General features: G+C 38.6%; 1 protein-coding gene across 2 annotated transcripts in view; it reads right to left on the reverse strand.

Moving 5' to 3' along the window:
* PCLO (piccolo presynaptic cytomatrix protein) overlaps positions 1-22135 on the reverse strand; it is a 548662-nt gene that overhangs the window by 56737 nt on the left and 469790 nt on the right. Inside the window, exons 19-22 of one of the 2 annotated variants that reach the window (XM_038373500.2) lie at positions 17862-18042; positions 16296-16490; positions 14873-15055; positions 2705-2846 (exon numbers count right to left, since the gene is read on the reverse strand). In XM_038373500.2, coding sequence (XP_038229428.1) covers positions 2705-2846; positions 14873-15055; positions 16296-16490; positions 17862-18042 — 701 coding nt within the window. The remainder of the gene's footprint in view (positions 1-2704; positions 2847-14872; positions 15056-16295; positions 16491-17861; positions 18043-22135) is intronic. The other variant, XM_038373536.2, reaches the window with a different exon arrangement.

A 22135-nucleotide genomic window follows, 5' to 3' on the forward strand; every position in this document is an offset into this window, starting at 1 on the left:
GATGGGAAGGTTCTTTCATACTCATTGAGCATGATAAACATCTCATCATTGAGACACTGTAACCCTGATCTCATCTATTATGTCTGATCTTGACAGCTACCCAGTGTGATAAAATTCCTTTGATTTAGAAGAAGAGTTATTTCTACTATTCACTTGGTTAATATGGGCAGGTTTTTATCTCTGTTACATAGGTGTAACAGAGATCTGTATTTGGTCCTATTTTGTTTATTTCAATTTACTCCTTAACTATTCTAGCAAGTTGCAACTAGCTTTGAGGCATGATTACAATCCTCCAGAAAATAAACTTGGCAATTTTGAATTCACTCTTCCCGTTTATAATGGGTAACCTTACAATATACCGTGAGAGAGAGAGATGTAGTGCCAGATCCTCAACTGGTGCAAATCGGCATTGTTCCATTGTAGTCAAATGGAGCAGTGTTGAGCTACACCAGCTGAGGATCAGGCTCTTAAATTTCACATTGCAGTAGGAAGTTGTCCTTCTCTGTGATAAAATAAAAAAAACTGAAGGGAAAAAGTAAATACAAAACAGATTTTTGAATTCAGTTTAATTACCTAGCAAAGTATTTCTTTTTTCAGGATGAACTTTATTATGAAGTATGGCAAATATGCTGTAGAGAATTATTAGTACCCAGGATCAGATTCCCTGCAAATTGTGTAGTCATTTACCATTCTAGTTTAGTAGCATTTCACACCTGCCACTTTGCACTCGTGTAAAAGTCTACACAATGGACTGGGCAATGAAGAATCTGGCCCCTATTCTCCAGCAGGGTTTGGTATGAGTGACATTGGTAATTTTAGAAGTTTCATACAAGCGCTGGCATTTTGATAATGAGTGATGCAAAAAATGACCCACCAAACGTGATGATTTTATAAAAAGCTTTCTTCTATTGTTATATAATTATTAATTTCCCTTGACATTTGTAACAGTGTCTAATATCTGCAATGACCTGCTTCTAATTAGCTACCTCATCAAATAATCCCCATAGTATCACTGTTAAATTTTTTTCTTAGCTAGATATTCAAATGGGCAGCACCACTAGGCCCAAAATAAGAGTGGTTTAAAACTCAGGCTTCCCTAACATGCCATGAACTTGTATTTTATCTTTAGGAATCATTATAAACTAATTATGCATCTGGGTTGTAAAATACAATTAAAATAATTTTTGTTCCTCTGAAGCACAATTTGTTTTAATCTACAGCAAGGGTGAGTGAAAGATTCAATAAAAAATTAATCAGATGGAACTTTACAGCCTGAGCTCACTTCTCCCCTCCCTTAAATTGCTGAAGGGGAAACTTAAAAGTAAGATTGATAGCTCTTTTCCTTTTTAGCATCTAATAAGTTACAGTCATTTGCCATTCCACTACATATCAACAAGGGATAAGCACTTTGGAATGTCACAAACTCGAGAGAACAAATTGGCTTTGTTTCATTTATAAATTCAAGAACCTTTAAAAAAGTTGCTTTCATCTCTTGTGCATCAGATTTCAGGACTGCAGAGCAAGAACTGATAATAGTGTGCTGAGAAAAGGCACAGGAAAGGAAGATTTACCTGAAAAGGTTCATTAAACATTAGTGTGGTTCCAGGCCAGTATTGGGCTGATAGCGCTGGCACTGGCAAAGTGTGGGTCTGGTTTAGAAATATGGGGTCAGAGTCACAGCTGGAGGAAATCAGAGTTTCTCTACTGAAGAGAGGTGCTCAGCATCCACACACCTCTCTAATAATGGCGATCATGTTGCTGTTAGGTCTCAGACAGCCCCATGTTTTATACTCCCCTCTGAAGAGGGCCAAAGAGTGCCAAGCCATAGCCAGTACTCTTCCTAGCTGCATTAACTGACTCTTAGTACCACACAGTGGTGGAATTGGGTGCTGCAGGGAATAGGGTAAATATGCATAGCCAGCAAGGGTGTGACCAGCTAGCTCTTCAAAGACCATTGGCAAATGTTTCATGGAACAGACAGAGTCTGAAAACAATTGATCTATTTCCTTCTGAAGAGTGTTAACATCAGAAGGGGAGAGGAATTATCTAGCATGATACAAGGGGTATAATTAGAAGTAATGGATAAGGTTAACAATAATAAAGCTTAGTGTTGTAAAATAAGGATAAACTTCCTGATGGTGAAACTTATTAGACTGTGGAGAATACCCCTATATTGGCCCAGAAGGGATCTGATGAAGAAGTCTTCCTCAAACTGCTATGATAATGCAGAAATGGGGCTGAACCAAAAATCTCCATTCAAATTCCTAAATTTTGGGGAGGTTTGGATCAAGATCTGGATCTGAATTTTGCTGTTAGTACCTGTGTCTAGAATGGGGCCAAACTAAAAACCCAAATTGAACATCCCCAAATTTGGCAGAAGTTCTGCTCTCCATCAGCGCTTTGTGTCTCAAGCCCATCTCTACAAATGTGCACAAAAAGGGATGAGAATGAGGTTGCTCCTGGATTACAGCAATTAGTTTGTTCTGTGGAATCATGGGTGTAGTGGGCTTGAACATTTCTAATTGTGCAACAGTGGAAAATGCAATTACGGACTCTGACGAGAGTCCTATCCATTTAAATGCTATTAGCTGTTATATTGTGCAACAAGTCTTGGGAAGAAATGACATATGAGGAAAACTGAGGCCTCAAAGTGATATACATAGTACTGTCAGGACAATACAGTGTATTAAAGAAAAAGCCTTACATTCTTGGAATAGGAAACAGATTGTTCTCCCCTGTGGTGCTGCTGCTTCCTTCACTATCCATGCTATATCCACTGCTAAAACTACTGGCTGACGAGCCAGTGGAGACAGAGCTTTCTGTAGGTCGGTGGTTGGTAGACCTTGCTGTACAGAGCAGGAATAATGGGTTACAAAAAAGCTTGTAAGATATAAATGTAATCAATGTTAAGAATGTACTATTCATCACAATTAAATGTTGCAAACACCTTTACGCTCTACTTTACTTCATATTCATTTGACAAAGTGAGTAGGATAGTCCTACAATGAGAATCCCAATGGACCTTCCTGTTATTCTTTCTGAAACATTCCTTCATTGCATTTGACGACTTTTGATACAGAACAGGGAATCCAAAGGAAGTATCATCAATACACCATCTAGTCCCACACAAATTGTGTACGGAAACATCCTCCTCTTCAGACATCATATCATTACATTTCTCAACTGCTCATTAATATCTTTGGTATGCCTTGAGTTTTTAAGCACAGCACTTAGCAATTTAGTAAACTGGTGCTAAACCTCTATTTCTTAGGCTAATTTCATGTGGTGACTGTATGTCAACTCTAAAGAAATTATTTTTGCTTTAGATGGTTTATTTTGGTTTACTATTTTTGATACTCCAAATTAATGAATTCTCCTGCATTTCGCCCTCGGCAAGTTGAGAAATATACACAGATAACACACTGTGACATTACACTTAATAAAAGAACAATGAACAATATCTGTTCACATGCTGAATAACACAATTGCTTAGGAAAATAAATATAGGGTTTTTTTTCTTGAAAAGATAGCTATGGATGGCACTTTTCACTTATTTTAATAGAATGGATATAATGCTGAGGATAGAAACATTTGTACTAGAAGCTCTCACTTAGTAAAGTTTTGCTGTCATCGTGGTCAACCTTAAAACTTGAAGACAAAGAATTCAAAGGGATTGTATTTATACATGAAATGTGCCAAAAATCTAAAAGCAAATAATTTCAAATACAGCCCAGAACCCAGATAAGTTAATGATATTTATGTTTGACTTTGTGTGTGTTATTTCCGGTGCAGGCTTCTGCAAACTGCCTTGCAATGTGACCCAAAGTTAAGTAAGACACCCTAAATATATTTTGAAAATGGACTAATAATTAACATTGGAAAATAGGGATAAAAGAAAACAGTGCACCATGAATCATTGGTCTGTCCTAACCATGAGTTCATATTCCCACAATGATTCTTCCCTTGTAAATTCAGTCATCAAGTAACTCTTTAAAATGCTATTACCATCAGCTGCTTTCAGTCACTCATCCATCTATTTGAATACTACTAGATTCCTTTAAGACTCCACTGATTTTCAGCTGTATTTCATGACCCTTTGCACTTAAATTATAATCACTCTTAAGAGACTATTAGCAGGTAACTTTCGAAATCAAGCCTGCCTCAGTGAGATACACACCAAAGCCTCTATTTTTCCAGAGAAGACAGATACAGCACTATAACATACTCTGCCAAAGAACACCCCATCGGATAGGTGAAATTACACTAGGGACTCTGCCATTTGTGCTACTTCTGACAATTCATGTGAGTAGGGAGCTGGATTGTATAGGGAGTAGAAGGCCTGCCAAAACCATATATTTCCAGAGATTTGTGGTGCAACTGAAGAAATCTCAGGGCAAGCCCTACACTATACACCGTGGCCTCCTACTTCTGGCAATCTGGATCCCTCCTTGCTCACGTCTGAACCAGAGTCGCCCTTAATCTAATTTCTGAGACTGTTTGCAGGATCAGCACTAATCCCAGTGGTTGTTTCTGCATAGGTGTGCCATAGGATGATGTCACATAAGCTGGCTCCCTCCTCACACCATCACATCTGAGCAGCCATGCCCACAAAACCCATAAAAACCCAAAATGGTGACTGTGCAGAGGGATGGTGTTGATGCTCCTTCATTATGGAGTTACTTGCCAGTTAGGGTCATTAGTGCACATCTCAGCTTGTCCATGGTTAAAACAGAGGGGAATGATATGGCTCCCAGTTTCCTTGTTTATTCTGTAAAGACTAGTTCCTGGAGTCCCCAAGTCATTAAATTTGTTCTCCAGTGGACCTCCTCTTCCTCTATATCCTTATGGGTAGTAGTAGGAATACAGAATTCAACACAGCATTCCAAACAAGACCTCACCTAACTTTAGACCTAACCTCACCTAAACTTAGAATCATAGAAATATAGGGCTGGAAGAGACCTTAAGAGGTCATCTAATCCATACCCTTGTGCTGAGGCAGGACCAAGAACATATAGACCATTCCGATAGGTGTTTGTCTAATCTGTTCTTCTTCCAGTGAGGGGGATTCCACAACCTCCCTTGGAAGCCTATTCCAGTGCTTAACTATCCTTATAGTTAGAAAGTTTTTCCGAATGTCTAGCCTAAATCTCCCTTGCTGCAGATTAACCCCATTACCTCTCATCCTACCTTCAGTGGACATGAAGAACAATTGCTCACCATCCTCTTTAAAACAGTCTTAATGTACATGAATACTATCAGTTCCCTCCCTCCTCAGTCTTTTTTTCTCAAGTCTGAATATGCCCAGTTTTTTTAACCTTTCTTCACGGGTCAGGTTTTCTTTTGTAATTTGTGTAGCTTTCTTCTAAACTCTCTCCAACTTGTCCATATCTTTCCTAAAGGCTGGCACCCAAAATTTGGCATAATACTCCAGCTGAGCCCTTACTAATGCCAAGTAGAGTGGGCCAATTAATTCCTCTGTCTTATATACAACATTCCTGTTAATACATCCCGGAATGATAGGCTGTTTTGCAACTGCATCACATGGTTGGCTCACATTCAATTTATGATCCATTATAACCCTCCAGAATCTTTGCAGCAGTATTACCACCTAGCCAGTTATTCCCCATTTTGTAGTTGTGCTTTGATTTTTCCTTTATGAAGTACTTAAATGCTGTCATAGGACTATTTGTACTCAATAGCTGAATTTATCTCCTGGATTTTACTTACATTTTGAAGGTGTTAGAGTTCTATTCTCTGTGAACACCAAACTTCTTTCCTGGTACTCGTTTGGAATAAAATGTCCTTTGAGGGTGTATTTTGCATTCAGTATTTTTAGTTTCTATTCTTTACTCTACCCTACTTTAGATTTTTCCACAATGATTTCCTTTCCCATCAACTCTGTTACTGGAATTGAATATTAGATGTGGCGAGCCCAAGTTTAGGTTTATATCTGGATTTTGTGTCTGATCCACAAAGGGAATGAGTCTGCCACTGTTGCCAGCATGATGACCTAGTGCTGTAGAGTAGATCTGTTTGGACTTCTTTTTTCCCCCACAAAAAGTTTTGACTTTTAATTAAAAAACCAAAAACCAGAAAGTTTGCAGCCATAATGTTTTCAGTTTTTGACCAAAAAGATTTAGTTATTCAATAAAATGTTGAATCTTTCCACAGAAAGCAAACACTTTTTGTGAACATTTTCATTTAATCAAAAACCCATGGAAAAACAGTTTTGATGGAAAACTCTCAACCTGCTCTCCTGGCTGTGCTCATGTGTTAGCTCTAGAGATCTTGGGTTCAATTCCTGTTGATAACAATGTCATGATTATATGATGGGGTTGCCTGCAATAGCAGGATAGTGGACTTCATGGCCCAAAATATCCCTTCCATATCTGTGTCCTATGACATTCTAAACTCCTATGAGGCAATGGTTAAGAAAATGGTATTTAGGCTGGAGCACTGGGTAGAAACAGTAGTCTAAGAAGTGCAACCAAGACACTGCCAAAAGCCGTAAGGGGCACTGGAAAAATTGTCCAACTGCATGGAGTGGTTGATGTAGAGGCTGAGGGTTAGAGGATGTAATATTAGTCTCCTCCTTGGTAGTGGTTTGGATTACTGCTTTGGCCGTTCGTTTTGGGGTCCATTCCGATCAGATGGTTGATAAACTTCTACTGTTAACTTATCATCTTGTTCTCTATCTAATTTTGAGCTGCAGTGGCTGATAATGGTGTCTCAGTATATATTTAATTGCCAGCAATAAGATGATTTGTTAATACTAGCATCATGGGTATAACGGCACCAGTGACTGATATTGGTCATGAGTTTAATGGCACCAGAACTGCTATCAGTTTGCTCTTTTTTATTTGAGTTTATATAAAGAAAATGTCCAGATTTTATTTTTAATAGAAAGGCTTCTAATGAATTGTGAATGAATGGGATTGGAATAACTATTGATTGCCTTCTAGGCTGAAATGTGTTTCTTTCCTCTGAATCTGCTTCTGTCCATGCTGTACCCCAAAAAAACCTAAGACTAAGAAAGTGGAAAGTAATAGAGTATTTAGGCATGTGAACCTTCGCCTCCATCACAGGCTTTTTTAAAAAATCTTTCTAGTCCTCCATGAAAAAGGATTAGACATATACATGTGCCACTAATTTGTCTTCTGCATTCAGTGCCATTAATGGATCCCAGTGAATACTTTCCCGCCAACAGCAAGCTATTCATGCAGCTATCTCTATATACCTACTTTAGAAAACAATTGCAGGATAAAGAAAATTGAATATTCCTCATTTCTCCAAATTAAAAAAAAAAAAACTTAACACAATACTAGTTGTCTCCACATAGGATAGGGTGGGGTGGGGTGGGGTTAAACTTGTATTTATGGAGCCAGTTAGAGAATCAGACTCCATAACTGGAGAAAGGCCTCAAATGTACTAAAGGATAATGTCATTTTAAAATCAATGAGAAGGGGGAAAAAGAAGCCAAATACTACTACTAAATCTCCCAGTGAAGGGGATTTGAGATTACAGAAAAGAAATGTGCACGTGTTTTTTTTTAAAGCTAAGTAAAAGGAGATAATTCACACAGCACCTACAGCCATGTGATGTCAAATCAATCAACAGTGAAATGGAAACTACTAAGCACTGCCAGACTTCCCAGCCATTCATCTAGACTGAATGAGCAGTTTGTTTCAAGAGGGGAACTTGAGATTAAATGTGGGGCCAACTGATTCAGAAAAAATAATAGCTATCTCAAAAAGAACCTTCTTCTGAGTTCTAAATTGCAGAAAGTATCTTTTCCTCCATCCCAGCTGTTATTTCTTTTTACATGACAGAAGCTGAAGTGCCAAAAGGCCACCAGAAAGCCTATACTAGTTGCAACCCAAGCAGTAAGCACCAGAAATCTCATGAGAGAATCCATTCTTGCTAGATTTTTCAGCCCAGTTTGGCAGAATAAAGACAGAAGTATGGGCAGCTTGTATAATTATTTAGGATTTTCAGAGTGTGTGGGCGTGGGAGGACGGAACATCAAAGAAGTCACCACAATAGCATTTAACGTCAGAGATGAGAACTACACAAAAATGAGGAAGCTAATTAAACATAAATTAAAAGATATAGTCACAAAAGTGAAATGCCTGCAAACTGCATGGAAACATTTTAAAAACACCACAACAGACGCTCCAATTAAATGTATATCCCAAATAAAAAAAAAGTAAGAGGACCAAAAAAGTACCACCATGGCTAAACAAGAAAGTAAAAGAAGTAATTAGAGGCAAAAAGGGATCCTTTAAAAATTGGAAGCTAAATCCTACTGAGGAAAATAGAAAGAAGCATAAACTCTGGCATCTCAAGTATAAAAGTATAATTAGGCAGGCCAAAAAAGAATTGAAAGAGTAACTAGCCAAAAACTCAAAAACTAACAACATTTTTAAGTACATCAGAAGTATGAAGCCTGCCAAACAACCAGTGGGGCTACTGGACAATTGAGGTGCTAAAGGAGCACTTAAGGAAGGCCATTGTGGTGAAGCTACATGAATTCTTTGCATTGGTCTTCACTGTATAGGATGTGACACCTGAGCCATTCTTTTTAGGTGACCAATCTGAGAACTGTCCAGGACTGAGGTGTCAGTTAGAGGAGGTTTTTGTACAAATTGATAAATTAAACAGTAATAAGTCACCAGGACCAGATGGTATTCATCCAAGAGTTCTGAAGGAACTCAAATCTAAAATTACAGAACTATTCTCTGGGATATGTAACACATCATTTAAATCAGATTCAGTACTAAAGGACTGGAGGATAGCTAATGTTTAATGATAGCAATTTTTAAAAAAGGCTACAGAGGCAATAATGGCAAGTACAGGCTGGTAAACCTAATTTCAGTACCAGGTAAAATGGCTGAAACCATAGTAAAGAACAAAATTATCAGATAAAGAGATTAACATGATTTGTTGGAGAAGAGTCAACATGGAAGCTGTAATGGGAAATCATGCCTCACTAATCTGCTAGAATACTTTAAGGGGGGGTCAACAAACATCTGGACAAGGGAGATCCAGTGGACAGAGTGTACTTGGACTTTCAGAAAGCCTTTGACAATGTCCCTCATGAAAGACTCTTAAGCTGTCATGGGATAAGAGGGAAAGTCCTCTAATGGACTGATAACTGGTTAAAAGACAGAAAACAAAGGTAGGAATAAATGGTCAGTTTTCACAATGGAGGGAGGTAAATAGTGGTGGCAGGGGTCTGTACTGGGACCAGTGCTGTTCAACATATTCATAAATGAGCTGGAAAAGGGGATAAATAGTGAGGTGGGAAAATTTGTAAACAATACAACATTACTCAAGATAATTAAGTCCAGAGCGGACTATGATGAGTTACAAAGGGATCAACAAAACTGGGTGACTGGGCAGCAAAATGGCAGATGAAATTCAGTGTTGATAAATGCAAAGTAATGCACATTGGAATGCATAATTCCAACTGTACATATAAAATGATGGGATCTAAATTAGCTGTTACCAAGAAAGATTTTTGAGTCATCGTGAATAGTTTTCTGAAAACAACCACTCAAAGTGTAGTGGCAATCAAAAGAGCTAACAGAACATTAGGAATCATTAGGAAAGGGATTGATAATAAGACAGAAAATATGATAGTGCCTCTATATAAATCTGTGGTACACCCACACTTTAAATACTATTTACTGTTCTGGGTACCCCATCTAAATATATATATAGAATTTGAAAAGATACAGAGAAGGGCATCAAAAATTATTAAGGATCTGGAATAATTTCCATATGAGGAGAGATTAATAAAACTGGGACTATCCAGCTTGGAAAAGAGACAACTAAGGGGGTCTTATAAAATAGGTCTATAAAATCATGAAATGGTGTAGAGAAAGTGAATAAGGAAGTGTTATTTACTACTTCTCATAACACAAGACCTGGAATAATTCAATGAAATTAATAGGCAGCAGGTTTAAAACAAACAAAAGGAAGTACTTCTTCAAACAACACAGTCAACTTGTGGAACTCATTGCCAGGGGATGTTGTGAAGGCCAAAACTATACTGGGGTTCAAAAAAAACTAGATAAGTTCATAGAGAATAGGTCTATCAGTGGCAATGAGCCAAGATGGTCAGGGATGCAACCCCATAATCTGGATGTCCCTAGCCCCTGACTGCCAGAAGTTGGGAGTGAATGACCATTGATAGATCACTTGATGATTGCCTGTTCTGTTCATTCCCTCTGAAACACCTGACATTAGCTCTGGCCTGAAGACAGATACTGGGCTAGATGGACCATTGGTCTGGCCTAGTATGGCCGTACTTATGTTCTTCTATTGTTCTTACATGCCCAGGATGACTCTCTAACCCTTTGAGGCTTGCTCATGACTGAGATAAGATTAAAAACCATTGCTCCCTTAAAGTTGCTCAGTGAAACCAGTGTCTGTGTTATGATCCAGAGAGCACAGCTGTCCTAATATATCATTTCTCACTCAAGGAGTAGGCCCGTTTACAGTGGCTCCTGGACTTGTTTAGAACGTCTGGAAAATTGCAATACATAACCCTCAAAGACTTCAGGCACATAAATAATTGATTCCATAGTCCTGCTCACCTCCCCTCTCCACCAAGTTTGGATTCAACCAATTGCCTTTGACGAGACACCATCCAACTTAATGGTAAAGACACATTACCAAGAATTCCGGTAATAAAACCTAGCCTCTTAAAAAGGAGTACAATGTGTCCAAATCAGGAGGACATCACAAGGTTTGGAGATTTGGAGGACCTGGTGGTTCTATGAACTTGCTCCTTCAGCAAACAACCAAAGAAAGAGCGGGTAGAAATTAAGTGGAGCCACAGTTCTGCCTCCTATCCTAAATGTGCCAACCAGGTAATCAAGCTGGTGGAATGTGTTATTTCCTCCAATGAAACCAGAGAGCTTTAGGAGAAAGAATGCCAGCTGGTTATCCTTCTGCAGCAATGCATCACCAAGTATCCTCAACCCAGAGCTGTGGCAAAGTTACATCATCTTGGCCAACACCAAAGACAGAACTAGGGCCTGCCAGAGCAAAAAGCATGAATTACTACAAGCTCTGTATCTGTAACACTAACATTCTTTGTGAACTGAGTATGGGGGTAGGGTGGGGTGGGAACACACAACAAACACTGATCAGTGGGATATACCATAATTTAGCCCTAAGAGTTCTATTCTGCGTCCTTCCTCACTCTGCATAATACTTTATTCCATGAGTATTCCCACATATCTGCCATTTTATATTGATTTTTACATTATGTGTTGATTTCACCATATGTTTTATATGTATAATTTTGTGAAATTTTAGTGGGACTTCCCACAATGTGAGTAATGGTGGCAGGACAGTGTCATACTAAAAGTGCTGAATGTTGTTTCTTTACTCAACAAAGCAATCTTAACAATATAGTTCTAGCACAGATGCTCCCTGGGGCTCAGACCACTGTCTAACAGACTTTTGAAATAGGAGTTATTGGACAAAGACTCTGAGCAATTTCCTGAAATTACATGTCATTTTAAAATGGTGGAAGAAAAAATAGCAAGACTAGCAACAGCAAAAGGGGCCAGGCTGGAACCAAAGACAGCCTAAGATTATTGCTGTCTGCACAGAACGGGGACAAACTGTTCTTGTTTTGACAATAACAGAAGGATTCTGGAAAACTAGTTGTTTGTCACAATAAGAAAGCTTATTTAATTTACCCTGATATTAGGAGCCCAGAGAAGCTTGGCATAAAGCAGCTTTATTGGGCAGTAAATTATTTATAGTGTGAAGGAGTCATCCCAAATTATGGCAAGAAATGAAAACCTGGTATTGCCTGTTAGAAGCATTCAATGCTTCTATACATGAAGGGCCCTTAAGCTGGCATTTAAATCCCGACACAATCCTATCCAGTCCAAGCAATATGAAGTACCCAGAAAATCAGTTGCATTTTCCATTCCAAATTGGCCAAAGCCAGTAAAATAAAAGCTACCGAGAGGAACTGCAGAATATTGCATTTCTTCTGGTAAATGGCTCACAATTACACTGTGCTGACTAACTTATATCTAACCAAGTTTACAATGCAGTAGCATATATATCTGCTTAGTACACAACACTTCTACCTCGTTTTATATCCCTAAACTACTTATGTTTTTTTTCCGCAGCAGTTTCTTATTTGTGTCAAGTAAAAGAAATTGAGCATAAGCAAGAAGGCAAATTCAATTAAAACCAGTCTTATCTCACTTCATGTCCATATTGACCTTTTGACTCTAAATTCCACTAGTATGCCATTCTCTCATAAGAACAAGTACACTAATGTACCATTCTCCCATGGGATACACAGTAGGGTCTTCTTGGAAGCACATAGACAATACGCAGCTGGCTATTATGAAGTTTATAGCTCGAATCCTCTACTCAGCTTCTGTAACTTTTACTTTCATGCAATGCAGGCACCTTTGAAAGATTATAAAAGAGTCTTCCTGAGCCTAGAAAATGTCCTCCTCTGCGTCTTTAACACCAATCAGTCAGCTAACTGTGCAACATTTTAATGCAATGACAGAATCAAGATGAAGCCTGTTGCATTTCAGGGCAAAGCCAAACACCTTCTCTGTAGTTGCACAAGACCATTGGCAGCAGAATTGTTGTGTAAAGAAGTGAGCTACATGCAGAGAGGCCACTTTGTTCTGCTTGAGCTCCCTGTACAACAGCAGGTGCACTGAGAAGTGACCAACTATCTTGTATCACCTATGAAGTTAGGTAACCACGGTAAGTTTATTTTCTGGGTTCTGTACTGTTAACTTCATAGGAGTCTGCTGTCTGTATGAGCTGCTGCCATTTTTGTGTGGCAGAACTGATACATCATCTCACATGTAAAGCTCATACTGTGTTCTTCCATCTTGTCATGCAGACTTTGCTATTGTTCTTCCTTACTTTGTTGTTTCCATTAATCTAAAGTAAAAGTCATTGAGACTAAAAGTGCATGGGTTGCTCTTTGGACCAAGAAAAACATATTCTGTACTTTGAAAAGGCTATTTATATCAAGTCAACAGAGTAATTTATTTTGTGCATATCTCTATAACTTCATTTTGTTTTTGCTATATAAGTCATTCACATTCCAGAGCTTGGTAAAAGGTCAATCAAAACAGCTTGAAAATCAAATATTCAAAATTATCTGCCATGAATGAGTTACAGAAGAGTGATTGGCAAATAATTTTGATTAAACAAATTTGAGGACAGGGAATGATCTGAAGAACAGGACAATGATGCAAAAATTGTGTTGCAAAAATGATGCAATAATGATGCAAAAATTATACAGTTAATGATAATTCTGAATAAAAAACAGTTAGAACTCATGAGTTCCTGCATCCTAGCTCAATTCACACTTCTCTTAGGAAGTGCTAGACCTATCAAGAGAATATATTCTGACGAGATTTCCCAATCAAGGAAGGTTGGCTAAATATTGGAGCTGTTCAGAAAATCTTCAATGGGACCATTTTCCATCAGAAATTGTAGTTCCATCATAAACCAAAAAAGACTTAATAAAATTATGCTGATTTTTCCAAAATTGTGTTTTAGAGGGGAAAAAAGGGGAAAAGTTAAGCCGATGCTTAAAGCATCTTGTTTCAACATTTTAGGAACAAAACGTTTTGATTTTTCGTATTAAAATGCCTTTTCATTTCAATTTCTTTCAGTAGAATATATAATATAATATAAAAATTTAAAAAGTCCAAACAACCACAAACAAAATGTTTTTTGGACTTTTCCTTTGCAGAGAATTTTGACATTTTTCAGGTTTTATTCCAAATTGGAATGAAAACAAATTTGTAAATCCCAAAAGCCTCCACAAAATGGAATCTCCATTCTCTGGATATTGCTACTAAATATGTTCTTATGCCCCATATAAACATTCCATTTGGTGGAAGAACTTTCATATGTTTTGGGTTTTGCTTGCTATTAGTATTAATAATAATAATAATAATAATTGTTCAATAGTCTCTTTCCATTCTAGGGAGCCATGGAAAATTTGAGATAAAAACAGAAGGGTAATAAATGAGGGACCAGAAACAAAATAAGAGTTTTTGGTTTTGTTATCTTCTGCACTGGAGTAAAATAATAAAGCTGTCCTACCTATCTACTTTCGCTCAGACACCACATAGTTTAAGACTCAAGCAGTATAATCTGGTCCAATTCCACAGCAGATGTAAACCAGGGAAGTGCTCCAAAAAACAATGGACTTAGCTGATTTGCATCAGATGAAGTTCTGGTTGGGAAGCAGTGGTAGATAGGTGGATGATGGCACACCTAACATGTAGGGTTGATAGCACAATTGCTCACAACAGAGAGGAACATATTTCTACTTTAGATATTGCTAGGATACTATTCCTTTATTCCTTTTCTTTCCACTGGTATTTGCAAAACTCTGCATTGAAAGTAGTGCATTGGCACTTACAACAACATAGAGTTGGGGGAGAAGAATGGCTCTATGTCCTAGCTGGAATTCCAGCAGCAGAAGTGTGCCATTAGTATTTTATCATAACACAAGAATTGTTAAAGCATGCTTAAGCAGACCTGGTTAAAGGCATGCATTTTATTAGGCAGTGTGAACACAGTTAATCCATTTTTCAACAGAAGAGCAGGTCCCCCAGCAGCATGGAAGTACACAAATCACTGTTCTATCACGTTACTTAGCACATTGTTTTTTTAGGAATGTTTAGGAACACAATTATGATAAGATCAAGTAAAGGTCCTGATTTGCTTTGACATTTACAGCACTTTACAGAGGGTAAATAAATAATTAAACTCTGCGATGAATCGGTAGACATGGCAAGAAGGATTTTGGCTTCGGTTGGTTTCTTGGCCATGTCTTTCTGCTCACCTCCTTCGGGCTTGACTGGTCCATCAGACATCACTTTTCTGAGGGCTAGCTGGCTTTGGTCTTTGTTGTCATTGGCTGGTGGAGGCAGATTGTCAGACTGAGTTCTTTGAATTGGGAGGACTCCTGCTATGCTGTGTCTGTGCTGCTTCCTGGCATGATTAGACTGACCGCTTTTATGTGCTGCTGTGGCAGTGTGGGTGAAATGGAAACCCAGAGTATGTATCCTCAGATGTAACCAGCTTAAATGTTATTCATGCAGACAGAAGTGTTTTGTTCTGTACTTAAATAAGTAGGGTTTTCAAACACCAAAGAGACACCACATGCACAGCATTAAAGGGGGTTCAAACTGGCTGTTTCTTTATTAATGATGGTGGGACAAGGAAAATAGTTCCCCCCCCCTTTGTGTTTTATACCACAATGAGTTTATGGCACACCAACAAACCCTGAAGACAAACACAGGGAGTCCACAGTTGGAAGGTTTTAATTTGCAGAAACTAAATCCTCAACCAGTAATAAGGTGCAGGCCTGAACTGGAATGGAAGGTTTGTCATTTGTGAATCTATTTCCAGCTACCGGATAAATCCTGTTCTAGCCCTAAATTAATCTGTGCATAAAACAGCTAATGAAATTGAATCCACTACTATAGCAATTTGCTTAGAAAAGCCCAAGGACAGTGGAATGATAAGATTATTAATTCTATTCAGTATCTAAGTTCCTTGTTAATAGTCTGGTGTATTAATTGTCGTCCTACTGTTCACTAATACTAATGTATCTGAAACGTTGTATGGAGCAGGTTGCCTTTAATAAGCCTTTCAAAAGAGTGGAATGTTAGAGATTTATAAGCAGCCATGCTTCAAATATAGGAAATTGAGTCATGTTGTTACGTAACAACTGTTTTTTCAACCTGAAATCCTCCCCACCATTGTCCTCCAGTATAGATGTCCTGATTGTTTTCTGATGTTAATATCATGCTGTTAATGTGCTCTCAAGGCATATTTTTGTGGTTCTTTGAAAGCTGGCAGCCACCTATCTGAGGGTGTGATTATTTCTTTGGTTGAGATATTTAGCAACACCAAAACAACAACACACAGTGGAAGATTCCATGAGTCATGCACAGCTCTGGAATGTCATGGGCCACAAATAGAGGGAGTGATGGAGAAACAGCCAGTTTTACTGCAGTCAATATATATAAATTTAAAAAAAAGACTTCTAAATAGAAGGAGTATATTGTACTTATATGTGTTCTCACACACACACACACACATACACACACACACATAGAGAGAGAAAGACATTGAACAGAGTGAGCAGAGTGTGCCAAGAACGGAAACAAACAAAAAGCAAACCAGGAAGGACAGCAGGGGAAAAAGGCAACAGATGAACATTAAGCTGCCATGCTGAGGAATTTATTTGTGTCTTTTACTTGGTTGAAGGCGAAGCTGTTGGACAGCTGCTTCAGCAGCAGCGATGGCTGCCCCAGCGTCTTCAAGGTGGGTTTGAGTGACACTGGTTTTGCTTTGGCTGCGAGATGGTCCATGAGAGCGCAGATGTCCTTCTGAAGAAGATTTAGAGCTCCCTGGACTGCTGTGAGATTTCTCAATGGTGGGAATCTGCATATCTGATGGGGAAAAGGATAAATGGGAGTGTTATTTCTATTAAATAAATACTCTCTCTCTCACAAAATTATATTTCCCGGCACAGTTCTGAAGTGCATCACTCCAGCAGTAGCCCTAGCAGGCACTGAGGCACAATTCCCTCCCTGCTTTCCTGTTGCTCTGTGGTCCAAGGTATAGTTTGCTGCTGGCCTATACCAGCAGCAAATTCAGACACCTCCCATGCTGTCCCAGCTTTGCTTGCTGGTGAACTGGTGGGTGAAGTCAAAGCTTATCACATTTCCTGTTCTTCCTTACCTGCCTGTGCTACAAGAAGGAAGCAGGCAAGCAGCACTATTTACCCCTGAGTGTCCAGACTCAAGTCCAAGCTAGGCCAAGCAAGTTTAGGATCTCCCTGTAGTGGTGTGCAGTTCAAAACACAATCTAGCCCTTATATAATTATATCCACAGCCATCTCTGATTCAGACAAGAGAGGATATTATCCTTGCAAGTACACAGTGCTTTACAGAATTGTCATCAAAGCAACCTTACACCAAAAAGAAATAAGACAGACCGTGTGTTATTACCAGAACACTATCCTCTTAGTTCGCTGTTGTCATCTAGCCTCCATTTGTACTCCTTTATCAGATGGACATTGCTCTGGTACTACATGTGCTGCAGATATACAATGTTTGTCAGCTGAGATATTGGGAAACTCCTATATTTAGTTTGAAAAAAATATTCTGAAGAATTATACACGTTGACTGTTAGTTTTGGAGACATTGAGCCTGATTCTTCACTCACTCACAGTAGTGTAACTCCACTGAATTCCACTACCTCTACTGATTTCAATGGAGTTACTCCTGATTTACACCAGTGTAAGCCAGATTCTACTCAGGCCCATAATGAAGGTGAAATGAACTTACACTCATTATGATTCTTTACAAAAATGTCAGTTTGACAATGTCAGAGGACAACAGTTTAAATATTAGCATACGTGCTCAAAACACAGTGCCATAAAACACTAAATGAAATGAAAAATAAAGTCTAATCCAAAGTGGTATATGTTTTGAATTTTGGCCAAAGACATAGGCAAATGAAAAATACCATGAGATCTCTAATACCTATGCAGAACGCATAGGATCTCACTTTATAATATACTGTTTGAAAGACACAATTACTTAATAAACTGGTACTGAAAAGACCAAATTCAGCTTTGGTGTAAGCAGTCTAACTCCACTGAAATCACTGAGAGGCTGAATTTAGCTTTTAATAAAAGTATGTCAAAAATATATGCAAGTCACTCTGTTTTTCCATGGGACCCTGAAAATCACAAAAGGTTATGTTACATCATAGATTTCTGATGACTTGCTAGGGAAATTTTCCATAGCTTTTACCCTTGGATGGGTCAGGGAAGATTCCATGACTTCTGCTCTTGATGACAGATGGCTTTGGTGATTGCTGGCTGCTCTGCCCAGAATGAGATTTCCCATGGTCAATACTTTCAGTCTGCTCCTTCAGAGGATACCACCTTGGGGTGTTGTCAAGCTGAGAGGTGCTGGATAGCTCAATCAGTATCTGCACAATGACATATGATATATCTGATTAAGATATAACATGAGACACAAAGTGGACTGAATGTAATCTCAGTGATGCTGGTGTAAGTCAGAAGTATCTCATAAAAATTAATAGAATCATACCAATGTAAAACCTATAAGGGGAAGATGAGATGTTAATGAATATTTGTTACTAAAGAGATTTTGTATAATGTAAGAATGATGCTGAAAGGTTCTTTAAGTATTTATATGTGCTTAGTGATTATATTCAAATGTTAATATCTATTATTTTTTACCCCACAAAGGAAAGAGATAGCTATAACTTTAAGTATTAAGGGAACAATTATTTTCCATTGCTTAAAAATAGTGTACTCAACAATGCCTTTTAGGAATCAGAGCTGCATTGGGGAGGGGAAGAAAATGTCTTGAGAGCATTGCCATGAGAGGAACAACTGTGCAGACCTTCAAATGATGTAGCCTGTGCTCCTCTGACTTTACTTTGCTGAGACCCACTGCTCTGGGCAACTAGCGCTGCTGGCAGGAGTCTTGGAAGCCTTTAGAAAGATCTGTCCAGAAAGGGGAAGTTCTCTTTAGGACTCAGTCAGTGCAAAGGAAGTAGAATAGGCAGTTGATTACAAACATCTTCTGACCTTAGGAAGCAGAGCTCTTTGGGAGAGATTGAGTTCATAAAGGGGAGCAGGGAGCACAGAATAAGTTGAAGACAACTTCCAGCGACCAAAGCAAGAGTTGCTGTGGGGATGAACAATCCTCTAGACCCTCTCTTTAAGGCATTAAAGAACTTCTGAGTGCTCCACCATACAAAAACAAACAAACAAACAAATAAACAACACCTTAAATATTTGGGAACAGAAAAGAGGCTATGGGGGTAAAACTTTGGGCCATATTGTAGTCTAGAAGCAGCAGCCTCAGCCATCTTAAAGGAGTAGCTACTTAAGGATTCAGAGATTCTAAGGCCAGAAGGGACCATTGTGATCATTTAGTCTGACTTTCTGTGTAGCACAGGCCATAGAACTCCCCCCATATAATTTCTAGAGCATTACATTTGAAAAACATTCAAGCTTGATTTAAAAATTGTCAGTGATGGAGAATATTTGTTCCCCATGTAGGTATTTATAGAATTTCATGTTTTTTTTCATGTCACTGATAAAAATATTAAATAGAATAGGGCGAAGAATGGATCCCTGCAGGATCACACTGGAAACACGCCTGCTCAATTATGCCCATTTACAGTTACATTTTGAGACCTATCAGTTAGCCAGTTTTTAATTTATTTACTATGTGCCATGTTAATTTTCTATCATTCTAGTTTCTTAATCAAAATGTTGTGTGGTATCAAGTCAAAGGCCTTATAGAAGCCTAAGTATATTACCTGAACACTACTATCTTTATCAACCAAACTATAATCTCACCAAAAAAAAGAGATACAAGTTAGTTTGACAGATCTAGTTTCCATAAAACCTATGGTGATTGGCATTAATCACATTACCCTCTTTTAATTCGCTATTAATTGAGTCTCTTACAAGCTGCTCCACTATCTTTCCCAGGATCAATGTCAGGCTGACAAGCCTATAATGACCTGCGGTCATCCTATTTACCCTTTTTAAAAATTGGCACATTAGCTTTCTTCCACTTTTCTAGAACTTCTGCAGTGCTCCAGAGAAGGCCTCTAATTATTGCAGAGACTAAGGGTACATCTACACTACCCGCCCGACTGGCGGGCAGCAATCGATCCAGTGGTGGTCGATTTATCCTGTCTAGTCTAGGCATGATAAATCGATCCTCATGTGCTCTCCCGTTGACTCCTGTACTCCACCGCCACGAGAGGCGCAGGCAGAGTTGACGAGGGAGTGGCAGCAGTCGACTCACCGCAGCGAAGACACCGTGGTGAGTAGATCTAAGTACGTTGTCTTCAACTACATTATTCACATAGCTAAAGTTGCGTAACTTAGATCAATCCCCTCCCAGTGTAGATCATGGCTAAAGGAGAACAGTTCCCAGCCTATGTAACAGAGAAGTATACTTCAGGCCCACTGTCTGAAGCTACCAAAGGTTAAGTAAGGACTGGAGGAACTCTATCCAAGGGATACTGAATGTGGTGCATGTAGAATACAGCTTGGAGAGCAGGGCACCACAGACTCACCAAAAAGGCTGGTCAGGGTGAGGCAAAAGCAAAGAGACCACTCATAGATGGAGCAGTAAGAAGAGACGAATAGTTTAGGGTGGTTAAAAAGGAATTTAGCAAAGAGTAGTGTCATGGAAATTAGGCTGAATAATGGCAGGAAATATTTCCTGATGCTAAGTTCTTGCCAAGTTGTCCTTTGGAAGTGGTGGGAGCACCAAAGCACAAGAATGTTAGAATTAGCTGATCTACATACAGACCAATATTCTGTGTGGAACAGCTCTTGGTATCTGACCCCAGGATGAAGTCAGTGTGTGACTGTCCTGTTGACCAAATGCTTGGATACTTAGCAGCAACAGGCAGAAGCTGTAGATAGTTAAAACAGAAGCCCCAACAGGTTGTAACCCTTGCAGGCTTCCAATAAACTCATACATGCAATAGTAAGGGAATCTTCTCTAGTGCTAGAAGAAGGAAAGGGTGCAAATACTTTAGGAACCAAGCCTTTGTCATCTGATTAGAAAAAAAAATACAGACTGATTCAGCAGTCCAATGAATTTGTGAAAGACTCCTCAGCTCTACCTGGGAAGTCTCCTCAAGTCTGTCTCTCTCCAGGAGGGCAGAAAAGACATTTGTCTTTAGCTCTCATATGCCAGGGCATGACCCAAGCTCTGGCTTGGTCTCTTTGGGGTGCTTTTAGTTGCTTCATCAGTGGTGCTCTTAGGGACAACAGTCATTGACAAGTTATATTTTTGGATGCACCCCACATCCACTGTCACTGGTTAGGTTTCCTTCTGATTTAACCCTTGACAGCCCCTAAATAATGGGCCTGAAATATACTTGTTTGCACTCTCTCTCACTCTCACTTTCTCCACTAGGAATTGCATTCACATTTAAATAGAAATGAAGTTATAAATTAAATTAAATACTTGCAGATGGTGCTCATATTTCAAGTCAAAAGTTTTAATCATGCCAGAGAAGCAGTCATTAAAACACCAATTTAATCTAAAGGTCAGAAATAATACTGATGTAGATACTCGCTAAAGTCATGCATTTTGGGGTATGATAAATATGCTGAAGACAGCAGCAATGTGATGTGGTAGGTAGGACATAAGTAATCATGTAATTGCTTTTTAAACTCATCCTTACATTTGTTCTAGAGATTATTTAAGTGGTGACATAACTTGCCTGGTACTACGGTCACAATAAAGCATATCTGGTGCTAAACTGAATGACATTTCATTGCATATGGTGTATAATACACCTTACATGCAGGGTAAACAATTTTTTTCACATTAGTATCATTTGATCCAAATGTAATTTTAGTAATTGATTTTTCTGGGTAATTGTTTATAATTGTTATCCTCTATGGTAATAACAATTTTAATTACTGATTTGACATGGTTTTTGCTGGTAATTAAATATTACATATGTTTTAAAACAAAAAGGGAAAGCAGGTTGTCTCCAAGCTTTTCATCATTGCTGACCTGGAGCAGTATTATTGAGACATTATGAATAAACTATATAAGATTGTACTTTCAGTTACACCTGTGCAATGCTTCTGACTTCTTTGCAATTACATGTTTTTAAGTGCCTTGCGAAATCATGGCCTGCAAGCAGAATTTGGTCCTTTCTTCACTGGCACTGCACTCTTCTCCCCACACTATAGAAAATTCCTCAGTCCTCACCTCCCATGCTGAGATAAAGACAGACTCTATTTGTCAGAGCTGAAATCTCTGATCAAGTTACTTTTGAAACATTGAGCTAAATTAGTGCAACTGTTCAGCATAATCACTTAATCCTAAATGCACAAAATTAGCCCTACTATGATATAACAAGAGACAGAAAAGTTTGGTGCTCTTTGTGGGTGAATGAAGGAAATCTCACACATTTATTATGAAGTTGGGCAGTAATATAGTTATGGCCTAGCAGCTAAGCCTAAAGAAAAATGTTTCCATGAATCCCACAACCACCAAAC

Source organism: Dermochelys coriacea, chromosome 1, assembly GCF_009764565.3.
Source record: "Dermochelys coriacea isolate rDerCor1 chromosome 1, rDerCor1.pri.v4, whole genome shotgun sequence".
Lineage (NCBI taxonomy): Eukaryota > Metazoa > Chordata > Testudines > Dermochelyidae > Dermochelys > Dermochelys coriacea.